We start from the raw sequence: 12,108 nt of genomic DNA, 5'->3' as shown, positions 1-12,108 counted from the left end.
CAGGCTGGGGGCACAGCTTGGGTAGAGGCGTGGCAGAGAGAATGTACCAGGCGGGTGGGGGTGATGCCCCCACCAAGCTCCTCTCCCCTCTGTGCTTCTCTTCATGTGATATCCTCCGGCTGCCTCCCAAGATGGCACGTGGTTCCCACTGCAGACTGGGCACTTGAAGCCCCAAGGCGGGAGCCACCTCCTCAGGATCACACAGCACAGCTGGAAAGCTGGCTGGCCCTGAGTAGCAACATCCTAGGTCAGTGTCAGGGACTGGGGCTCCATCAGGAATGTCCCAGGCAGTGGGCAGCAGCTGGGCAGGCCAGTGTTTCACCATCTATGCTGGAAGCCCAGAACCTTGGAACAGCAGGAGGGAGGGGATAAGACAATTTCAATCCAGGCCCCCTCGCAGGGTGAAACACCAGCTCTCTGGCCACTTTTCCTTCTTCCCTTTTCCCTAACAGCCCCATGGAGAGCAACACCTGCAGCCAGCTCCTCCTTTGAGATGGCCCTGGTGCCCTCCAGGAGGGACAGGGATAGCCCTTAGCCTGTGGGGAGCTTGGCACTTGAAGCCACCTGGTGGCAGTTGCAGGAATTGCAGGCAAAGAGTGCAATTAAACCAAACCTGCCAACCAAAGCCCACTCTTTGATTGTTAAGGAAGAGGGGTAACAGAGCCCAGAGAGGAGGAGCAATTTGCCCAAGGGCACACAGCAATTCAGGGCAGCATTACTCAGGCCCATGTGTTAGTTCAAAGGTGAGAAGGTAAGGCCAGTGACCCTGCCCCAGGGGCCAGAAGCATATGGGTGTGGAGAAGGGTGATGGTCATCAGAGATGACTCTCTTCTCCTCTCTGAGCCTCAGTTTACCCGTCTGTGGTCTCCACAATCTCTAAGGTCCCTTCTGTGTCCCAAATACTGGAGTGACTTACCCACAGTGAGGTCAAGGCTCCTGGGAGATGTCCCCCGCCACCCACAGCCTGCTCCTTCAGCCAGCACCTCTGGTCCTCTCGGTCATGGCTCCACGTCCTCCAACACAGATTACCTGCAGGAGGGGGACAGAAAGATACAGGTTGCAGGCCCATGCAGCCCTCACCTTGGCACTTAAGGCCTCCTGGTCTGCTCGGTGTCCGGCCAATGCATCTTGCTGCGTCTGCCCAGACTCGCCTCCACCCACGAGACCCTCTCTCTTGCTTCCAGGAAACACTAGAGCTCCAGGAAAATGTTCTGAGCATCCCCTTCTTCACCTCCAGAGATCATACATTCAATGAACATTTATTGAGCACCTACTATGTGCCAGGCACTGAACTGGGGAAACAGCAGTGAATAGGATGGACAACAATGCCCTCACAGAGCTTACAGTCTAGTGGGGGAGATGGAGCAAAAAAAAATTAGTAAAATATTAGTAAAAATAATCAAGGAAGTATAGAGAAAGATAAAGCAGGGGTAGGGTATGGTGTTGGTGGGATGCCATTTTAAACAGGTGGTCAGGGAAGATTACACTGAGGGGGTAGGATCTGAACAAAAGCCTGAAGGAGCTGAGGAAGGGAGGTGGAAAGCATTGCAGGAGGAGGGAACAGCAGTGCAAAGGTCCTGAGGTAGGACCATGCCTAGAGAGTCGGAGGAACAGCGAGCTGACTCTCTCCTAGTTCAGCCTCCACCATCACTCACCATCACTAGACCTCCACCTTGGTCCCCCGATCCCCACCCCCAGCCCTCCCCGCCCCCTCCACAGTCTGTCTTCCCTGTATCAGCCAGAGGGCACCTGTGAGTACCTGAGTCAGGTCCTGCCCCTCCTCTGCCCACAGCCCTCCAGGGCTCTCACCTCCCTGAGGGTAAAAGCCCAAGTCTTCCCCATGGCCCACAAGGCCCTGTATGACCTTCCCTGTCCCCTCCCTGCCCTCCCCTCCTCCCTCTCTCCCCCTCGCTCACTCTGCTCCAGACACACAGGCCTCCTCGCTGTTCCTCCAACACACCAGGCATGGTTCTGCCCCAGGGCCTTTGCACATTTTGTTTCCTCTTCCTGGAATACCCTCTTGCCCACTCTTGTTCTTTTTGTTTAATCAGCTCCTTCACATTGTACTGTGAAATGTCACCTTCTCCGACAGACCTCCCCTGGCCACTGTTGATAGGGTAACAACACCTCCATCACTCTCAACCTTCCTGCATCTTTCCACAGCACTTATTACAACCTGACATTCGAACATATGTTTATTTGGTTCCTTGTCTGTCTCTCCCACTGGACTGACTGTGGGCTCCGTGAGGGCAGGCCTGGTCTGTCTGGGTCCCTGCTGAGTTCCAGTGCTGCCCAGCACATGACCCGGCACACAGTAGGCACTCAATAAATGCGTATTGTATATTGAATATTGACTGTGTAGACGTCTGTGGATCATCCAGCTGCTAGGCTTTGTTTGGCCACTGCCAGCAACACCCTCTCCCAGCCCCAAGCCCCAAACCCCCACTGGTCACCATCCCATCCATCTCCTCCTACCCCTTGAGACCCTCCCTCGAGAGGGCCTGGAGAGGCAGGCCCTCCCACCACATCTTGAGCCTCCAGGACTGGCATCTGAGGCTCCTGCTCTCAAAACGTCACCCAGACTTGGTGGACCAAGCCTCTAGGGGCCCAGCGAGCATGACCCCCATAAACTCCAGGGTTACACAGACAGCTCCAGTCCCTCCCCCACCCAGTGCCTCCACCCCAGGCTCTGGGACCAGCCCCTGCCCATCTCCACCATCTCACTGCCAATCTCACCAAGCACCAGCCTCCACCATTTCCCAAAGCTGCCCCAGGGCTCTACATGTGCTGTTCCCACAGCCCAGCTGCCCTTCTCTGCAGACCCCTCCTTGGGTTGGGAGACCCACTCCTCTCGGGTCACCTTGGCCAGGGGACCTCTTTGGATACCCCAAACGGCCAGGTCAGAGTGTGGACAGCAAGGGTCAGGATGGGACTGTGGGGAAGGCAGGGGTAGTGGGGGAGATGGATGAACAGAAAAAGAAGAGAGAGAGAGACACCCACAGAGAAAAACAGCAGAGACAAAAATGGACAGAGATGCAGAGAGACAGAGAGATGTAGAGAGACAGAGACGGAAAGGAAATAAACAGGGACAGTGTCACAGAGAGAGGGAGAGACAGGAAACAAAGAGAGATCGTGAGAAAGACCGGCGAGGCTGGAGAGAGGCAGACAGAGTGAGAGAAAAGAAGAAAGCCTGCAGGGGGAATCGAGCCAGGCTCCCGGCCTTTCTCAGTGCCGGACTCTCTCCAAGGAGTCCACAAGGACGAAAAGGATCCCCAGTCCACCCTTCCGCAACCATCCCACCCACAACACCCTGACCCCAGCTAGGCCCTCCAGGCCTCCCCCCAGCCCTGACCCACTTCCCGCCCCACCGGGGACGCCAGCCAGGCGCTCCTGTGCCCCGCCGTCTCCCCGCGCATTCCCCATCCAGGACCCCAGCCAGGCTCTCCTGTGCCCCCCAGGCCCCGCCCATCCTGACCCACCTCCCGCCCCACCGGGGACGCCAGCCAGGCGCTCCTGTGCCCCACCGTCTCCCCCCAGCCCTGACTCACCCCTCACCGGGGACCCCAGCCAGGGCCCCCTATCCCCCCAACCCCAGGCCCCCGCTCCCAGGTCGCCCCCCAGTCCCCGCCCCCGGCCACCTGGGGTCGCTGACGAGCAGCAGCACCGAGCCGTCCTGCAGGCGCACGTCGCGCACCGTCTGGTGGTCGTCCAGCCGCCGCGCGTTGTAGTAGAAGGTGCGCTTCCAGGAGCTCACGCCCTGGCCCACGAGCTGGGCGCGCAGGTCGCTGAGCGTGTCCCGCGGCCGCACCGTGAGCGGCAGCAGCAGCGCCTCGTCCGCTAGGTGCACCTGGATGTGGTAGCGCTTCCAGCGCGACAGGCCCCGCCGCAGCCCCTCCATGGCCCCCGCCGGACACTCGGACCCGGCCCGGGCCCTCGGACCCGGCCCGGGCCCCGCGCGCCCTCCGCACCCGCCCAACCGGCCCGGCCGCCCGCTCCCGCCGCGCCCGCGCCCGCGCCCAGCCTGCCCGGGCACGCCCAGCTCGCAAACTGGAGGCCCCACGAGGGCGGGGCGCGGCGGGTGGACCCGCGGGCCCCTAGCCCCCACCCGCAGACGCCCCTTAGTTTACGTCGACCTGTATTAAGTGCCTACTGCGAGCCAGGCGGATGGAGGCGCCCCGGGTGACCCGGGACGAAACGCACGAAAAGGAGCCGCATCATAAAGATAAATATGTAAATGCACAGTGCATCCGATCGTGGGAAGTGCCAGGGAGGGACCAGAAGAGGAAGAGAGCTCGAGACTGGCCGGCTATTTTAGGGATCAAGGTCAAGGGAGGCCTCTCTGTGGAGGTGGCATTTGAATGGAGATCTGAAGGAGGAATGAGCCGACCACACACAGAGTCATGATCAAGAGTACTTACTGCAGGCTGAGACGGGAACAGCCTGTGCAAAGGTCCTGGGGCAGGACGGAGCCTGCCTGTTGGAGGAACAGCGAGGAGGCCTGTGTGGCTGGAGCAGAGCGAGCGAGGGGGAGACAGGGAGGAGGGGGGTCAGGGAGGGGATGGGGCAGGTCATGCAGGACCTTGTGGGCCACGGGGAGGACTTGGGCTTTTATCCCGAGGGAGGTGGGAGCCCTGGAGGGACGTGTCTGAGGTTTGTATTTGTCACTCACATATTTGACTCTCATTTACTCCCTTATTTCCTTCAAGACATATTCAACCAGTACTTATTCTGTGTCCGGGCTGGGCTGGGCAATGCTGGGCACCAGAGAAATCCCAACCTAGGGCCCTGCCCTCAAGGGTCACCCAGTTGAGGGTGAAGGACCCAGAGCTGGACACAGACATTCCCAGTACTATGTGGTCAGGGTTTGAGTAGTAGGAGAGACCCCAGGCTAGGAAAGGCCAGTAGGGGGGGAGATGGCTTTCCAGATGAGTAGGCATTGGAGCCCTGGGGCTTTGACAGGTGAGTAGAAGTTCAACACTCCCACCAAGGAGGTACCTGCCCATGATCACCAACTATATAGTTCACTGTGTGCCTAGTGGGGAGAAGCAAGAGTCAAAGCTTGTGGCCAGTGACAGTCAGGGGAGGCTTCCATGTTGTCCTCCCCCCACCCCTGCAACCCCTTTCTCAGGCCCCGCCAGCCTCTCCAGTCTTACTTATCTAAGCACCCTCTTCCTGAAAGCCTTCCTTAACTGCTGCCTGCCCTTCTCCACAGCCATACCTACCAGGACAGGACTGACCAGTTCTGGGTATCCAGAATGTTGACTTGACCTCAGAGATTCAGTCTGTACTTAGAAGCTAGTTACGATGGAGCCCAGTGGGAACTCCTCCTCCAGCAGTGGCCAAGAGTGGGGGAGGGAGGCTGAGGCCAGAACAGGGCAGTGGGCAGATCGAGGGCTCTAATCCCGACCCTGACCCTTGGAAGTTCCTCAGGAAGGAACTTAACCTCCCTGGGCCTCGATATCACCATCTGTCCAATGGGGTTGTTATGAGGAATAAATTACTGCACATAAGCACTTAGAAATGTTCCTGAAGCATAGTCACTGGCTAATTGGCTACGCTGAGAGTCAAGTGCAATTGAAAAGCAAATAAAAACAAAAATAGCAAGCAGAAAAAAAAAAAAAACACGGGCTAAGTGACAGATGGCCTTCTAGGTACATGATTTAAAAAAAATAAAAATAAAAGCTTCCCTTAATTCTCACATGACACTATTATCTCCCATTTTACAGATGAGTAAAGTGAGGCTCAGAGAGAGTGACTTCCCTGAGGATACACAGTGAAAAATGGCAGAGCCAGGACTTGAAGCCTAGCCACCTGGTTTCAGTCATCATGCTATTGTCCACTTAACTACACAGCTTCTTAGACAACCATCAGATTTCAGATGGAGATTTTAAAGGTAGCTAAGAGCAAAATTAATTTCAGATGGATCACCCACCAACCAAGCAAAAAGAAAAAAAGAGAGAGAGAAACTATTAAACTACTAGAAGAAAATGTGGAAGTTAAAAATAATAATAATCCCAGTGTGTTGAAGCATGACATGACACCTTTAATGATTTAAAAGATTAATAACTGACTACAGGACTTCCCTGGTGGCGCAGTAGTTAAGAATCTGCCTGCCAATGCAGGGGACACAGGTTCGAGCCCTGGTCCAGGAAGATCCCACATGCCATGGAGCAACTAAGCCCGTGCACCACAACTACTAAGCCTGAGCTCTAGAGCCTGCAAGCCACAACTACTGAAGCCCGTGTGCCTAGAGCCTGTGCTCTGCAACAAGAGAAGTCATGGCAATGAGAAGCCCGCGCACCACAATGAAGAGCAGCACCCGCTCGCCACAACTAGAGAAAGCCCACGCGCAGCAACGAAGACCCAACACAGCCAAAAATAAATAAATAAAATAAATAAATTTTTTTGAAAAAGATTAATAACTGACTACAGGACATCCCTGGTGGCGCAGTGGTTAAGAATATGCATGCCAATGCAGGGGACACGGGTTTGAGCCCCGGTCCAGGAAGATCCCACATGCTGTGGAGCAACAAAGCCCGTGCACCACAACTACTGAGCCCGCGTGCCACAACTACTGAAGCCCGTGCGCCTAGAGCCTGTGCTTCGCAACAAGAGAAGCCACCACAATGAGAAGCCTGTGCACCGCAATGAAGAGTCGCCCCCGCTCGCCGCAACCAGAGAAAGCCCGCGCACAGCAACGAAGACCCAATGAAGCCAAAAATAAATAAATAAATAAATTTATTTTTAAAAAAAGATTAATAACTGACTACATACAAATGTAAAATTCCTATAGACACACATACACAAACACACACAAATACTAGAAGGTCAATCGACAAAGGAAAACTTTTCCAAGACATGATAGACAAAAGACTGATTTCCTCAATATGTAAAAATCTTCCAGGTATCAATAAGGGCCAACAATTCAATAGAAAAAGAGGCAAAGGACATAAACAGTTTCTGAAAAGGAAATACAAATGTCTTCCAAGCATATGAAAGGGAGTTCATTCTCACTCATGGTAAGGTCAATATAAAATAAAACAATCATGAAATACTTTTTAAAAATCTATCAGGTTGCTAAGGATGAAAAAGTTTGATAATTCACCATGTTGCTGGGGTTTGGGGAAGAGAGCAATATTATGCATTGGGGTTTGGAGTGTGAAATGGCATAATCTCTCTGATAATAGCTATTGAAATGAGAAGTCGCTATATCCCTTCTGGGACTCTACCCAGGTGCCCAAGGATGGATTACAGTACAACACACACGCTGAGCAATTTACATGTAATCCACAAGGAAACCTGAGACTGATCTCACTGAACAAAGGAGGGAAACTGAGGCCCAGAGGAGGGACAGAATGAGGGCCCAGGCTGGTGTACACTGTCTCAGGGAGAGTGGGCGGGCTGGCTCTACCTGTGGCACTGGGTCACCACGGTCCCAGCCACCTCCCTTGTCAGGCTAAGCTCCAGGTTTCAGGCAACACACCTGCTGGTGTTTAGAACAGGTCAGAGCAAGACCCAGAGACGCTCGGCTTTAACATATGGAGGCCAAGCCAGCCACGCTGAGCCCTGTGAGTGCTGGGTGCCAGTTCCAATTAATCCTGACTTTCTCATTAAGCCGTTAGGAAAAGCCAGGTGGCTCCGGGCGGCAGGCCCTCTGCCTGGGTCGCTGGATTAGAGGGATCATGGTTTCTGCCTTGAGACACTGTATTATCTGTCACGGGCGATTATGGAAGACCCAAGCGGGCAGTGACAAGCTCGGTGAATCCCTGAGTTCTGGAACCTGGGAGGCTCAGAATCGTGGGATCTCCAAAATCGTGGACTCCCAGAATCTTGGAGTGCCCGGCATTCTAGATCCTCAAAACAGTCTCCCCTCCTCCCGAACATTTTAGAATCCTAGAGGGAATTCCCTGGTGGTCCAGTGGTTAGGACTCAGCACCTTTACTGTCGGGGCCCAGGTTCGATCCCTGATCAGGGAACTAAGATCCCCCAAGCCATGCAGCATGGCCATAAAAAAAAAAAAAAAGAATCCTAGAGCAGGGGTCCTGAATGGCATTCAACACGTCACTTCTGGCTGTCTTGCAGGGAAAAGAATGCATGGATTGTCAGAGGCAGAAGGCATATGTGTGGATGTGGGCCTGCGTCCCACTAATACTGCAGGCAGATAGGAAGGGAGGGGCAGCGCTCTGCTAACTTGCCCCTATCTGTGACATACCCACTGAACTTGGCATTGCCAAATTCTCGAATCACAAATAGCCTCTTGTGACACAGGCTTCCTTACCTAGACTTGTCCCCTTGGATCAGAGGTCTCTCAAACCGGAAGCCCAGGGGCTGAATGTGTTTTTGGTTTTTGTTTTTTTTTTCTGGGGCTGGGGGCCCACATCATGTTTACAAGAAGAACTTGTGAATGAGTTTTTCCATATAAGGAGCTCCATTGGATACAGTGCAATACTACTCAGCCATTAAAAAAAAAAAAAAAGAATGAAATAATGCCATTTGCAGCAACATGGATGCAACCAGAAATTATCATACTAAGTGAAGTAAGTCAGACAGAGAAAGACAAATACCATATGACATCACTTGTATGTGGAATCTAAAATATGCCACAAATGAACCTGTCTACGAAACAGAAACCGACTCACAGACATAGGGAACAGACTTGTGGTTGGCAAGGGGGTGGGGGGATGGGGGAGGGATGGATTGGGAGTTTAGGGTTAACAGATGCAAACTATTATATATAGAATGGATAAACAACAAGGTCCTACTGTATAGCACAGGGAACTATGTTCAATATCCTGGGATAAACCATAATGGAAAAGAATATAAAGAAGAATGTATATATGCGTATAAGTGAGTCACTTTGCTGTACAGCAGAAATTAACACAACATTGTAAATCAACTATACATCAATAAAAAAATTTTTTTTAAAAAGACGCTCCATTGGGCCCCCAATCCTAGTGGCATCTGTGGACCCTCCATGATAGGGATGTGAATTCCCTATAACCCTAGGTCCAACTCACTCCTTGAGTGAGTTTGCTCTCCCTAGACCAGTGATAGTACTAACTTTATATCCTCCTTTTAAGATCAAGAAAGTGAGTCCCAGGAGCATCTGTTTGCCAAGGTCCCCCACCTCCCAGGGAGAAGCTGAAAAGGCTTTGGAAAAAGCGAATGGACATCCCATCAAGCTTTACAAATAGTTATCCCATGGGTCCCTGCCACCAATCCTATGAGGTCTGTACTTGTTATCCCATTTCTCAGATGACAACACTGAGTCTTGGAGAGGGAAATCACTTTCCCAAAGCCACACCTGAAGGTAGAGCCCCTGGAACATGGCAAGAGTGAGTTAATGGAAAGGCTCAGGGTGCCTCTCTATCTGGAGGCGGTGCAAAAAGGAAAATGTGGTGCTTGGGGGTGGCTTTGGGAAGGGTGTGGAGAGGAGATTGGATTTCCGTCTAAAGGCAGTGAGGAGCCATGGGAGTGTTTGAAGCAAGGGAGTGGCTTCAAAAATCTAATTTATATGTTAGAAATGTCCCTAACAGGACTTCCCTGGTGGTCCAGTGGTTAAGACTCCATGCTTCCAGTGCAGGGGGCACGGGTTCGATCCCTGGTCCGGGAAGTTCCACATGCTGCGCTGTGCGGCCAAAAAAAAAAAAAGAAAAAGAAATGTCCCTGACAGTGCTGAATCCAGTTCAGAAGATGGATACATTTTCTCAGCTAAGGAGCTGAGAAAGGCTTTGTCTCAGGTCAAAATGCTCTCTTCCTAGCTACTATTTCTTGGACCCATCTGTCCCTCTCCACTGGGTTTTCGTAAGGAATTCATTGCTAGGATGTCTGACAAATGAGGATTCATGGTGGTCCCTGTTGATAAATTGTGTTATTCCAGTTTAGCTCTATTAGAAACAAAGGCTATTTGCCAGTAACATTTTTAAAGTGGCATCCTTCATATATAAAGAGTTGTGAGAAATAAATAAGAATAGAGACATGCAAAGAACATGGATGCCACTTTGAACACACAAAAGACATAGATGGGAAATTGTAAAAAAAAAAAAACAAAAAAAAAAGACGAAGACTTACATGAAAAAGTGTTTAACCACTCTAGAATTCTCACTATAATAGTCAAAAAAGATATCTGATCATATTAGATTCTGTGAGGCTACAAGGCAATTGACATTCACCTCTGTTACTGTGTAAGTTAGTTCTATCTTTCTGGAAGGCAAGATGGCAAAATTATCGAAAGCAAATTGATGGATAGTAACTAATTATCATGACTCACCATTGTTGAGTGACAAATGAACTTCATTTATTATGTTTTCCCCACTAGAACAGAAAGTCTGCTAAGGCAGGCATCCTTGTCTGTTTTGTTCACTGCTGAGTCCCTGGTGTTTGGGACAGCAACTGGCTTTGATTTATATATCCATCATGATCTAATCTTCTCATTTTTCTGTACAGTGAAGTTTGAGAACCAGTGGACTAGACCAAAAGGGAAGTTTGTGTGCAGGCAGATATCTGAGTATCCACTTATTTGGGTCTTTAAGACAACCCTCAGATCCCTAGTGGTGAGTGGAAAGTTCTCAGGGGCTCCCACTGACCCATGGGTTAATGGATGTGTTTGTAGTTAAAAGGATCAAAAGAGATGATTTCTGATACTTACTAGGTCCTTAGGCTGTGTGCCAGGCAGTGTTTGAAGAGCTTTACAAACCTCAACTCACTTAATCACTTCACAGCAATGCTATGAGGCTGGTATTAATTTCAGGCCCATTTCGCAGATGAGGAAACTGAGTCCACAGCATGAAAGCAGCACAAAGTAGGTGCTTGGGTTTAGCAGAACCTAAATCTTGCTCAGTCAGCTCCATGAACACCCATCCTTGTCACTCCAGGGAGCACTTCCTCTGGCATCCCAGGAGAGACTCTGGACACCATTAAGTCTCCATAAATGTTTTGGTTCTCAAATTTCTTGGGTGACTCCGTGCAGAGCTGCCAGGGAAGGTGAGAGGAGAAGAGAGTGTCAGGTTTCTGGGGGCATGGAGATATCAGACACACAGAGACGCCCACAGCCCCTCACACACACACACAAACACCACACACACCTTGAGACAAAACAAGACACACACAGAGACCGGCTAGATGCACACCCCAAGACACACACACACACACACACACACACACACACACACACACACACACAGACCAATGCAAATACACTCCAAGACAAGCACAGATACGCACAGGAGACATGCACAGAGCCTTGGCGGGGGGTGGCCAGTTTATGGGGGCTCTGGACACCCTCGATCCCTGCGGAAGCCCCTACTCCAGCCTCCACCTCCGTCCCCACTCTGGGGTCCCGGGCCTCCCGCTAAGGCGGCAGTGGAGCAATAGAGGAACCGCAGGCAGAGAGAAAGGAACTCGGGCTGCAGGAAGGGCCAGGCAGGGACGGCTGCGGCGCAGCGTGTAGCTCTCTGGCGCCACCCGGTGGGCACAGGGGGCACAGCAGCCCCTGCGGCTCAACATCTCTGCGGGTCTCTGGGTCCCGCGGTATCCATCGGTGTCAGCTTTGTCTCTCTCTGCGTCTGTGTGTCTCTATTTCTCTGTGTTTCACTCTCTGTCTCTCTTCTCTGTGTGTTGCTGCCTCTTTTTCCTTCTGTGTCTGTCTCTTTCTGTCTCTCTACAGCTCTGTTTCTTTTGTATCTCTCCATCTCTTTGTCTCCCTCTCTCTCCCACTCTTCCCCCCACCTCTTCATCTATAACTGAGCTACCCCCCCATTAGCCACATCCCCCGTGCCCTGTCTCCCCATGACATCTTGGCACTTCCTGCCATCCATGACTCAGTCCAGGTGGAGAGTGATGAACAATTTCATCAGCTTTGTAGCCGGCCTGCTCCTACTTCCTATATTCTGGTCCTTGGGGAGGGGACCCCATGCCTGCAGGCTGCACGGGGTTCCCCTGCTGTTATCTTTGTCCAGATAACCTGGCCATGAGCCCACCTTCCACAGGGCTGGCGGCTGCTGGCTCCCCAGAGGCAGAAAGTGCTGGTTGCATGGGGGGTGGGGGCAGGGCCAGTGAATATTTGGACCCCCAAGCAAGGAAGGGCCCAGGGAGAGACAGTGACGGACA

At 52.1% G+C, this 12,108-nt stretch overlaps 1 protein-coding gene across 1 annotated transcript; it reads right to left on the bottom strand.

Annotated features, from left to right (window-relative positions):
- Nucleotides 1-930: 930 nt before the first annotated feature.
- On the bottom strand, nt 931-3,938 carry TINCR (TINCR ubiquitin domain containing). Its single transcript, XM_059919875.1, has 2 exons — nt 3,639-3,938; nt 931-1,029 (listed from the first exon to the last, which is right to left on the bottom strand). Exons 1-2 carry the CDS (start codon nt 3,896-3,898, stop codon nt 1,026-1,028), a joined length of 264 nt encoding a protein of 87 aa, XP_059775858.1. The 5' UTR covers nt 3,899-3,938; the 3' UTR covers nt 931-1,025.
- Nucleotides 3,939-12,108: the final 8,170 nt, after the last annotated feature.

The sequence above is a fragment of the Balaenoptera ricei genome, chromosome 3 (assembly GCF_028023285.1).
Source record: "Balaenoptera ricei isolate mBalRic1 chromosome 3, mBalRic1.hap2, whole genome shotgun sequence".
NCBI classification, from domain to species: domain Eukaryota; kingdom Metazoa; phylum Chordata; class Mammalia; order Artiodactyla; family Balaenopteridae; genus Balaenoptera; species Balaenoptera ricei.
This window is presented reverse-complemented; position numbering and strand designations above follow the sequence as displayed.

Excerpts from the sequence above, each read along its gene's own strand:
- TINCR (XM_059919875.1), bottom strand. The coding sequence starts at position 3,898 with ATGGAGGGGCTGCGGCGGGGCCTGTCGCGCTGGAAGCGCTACCACATC.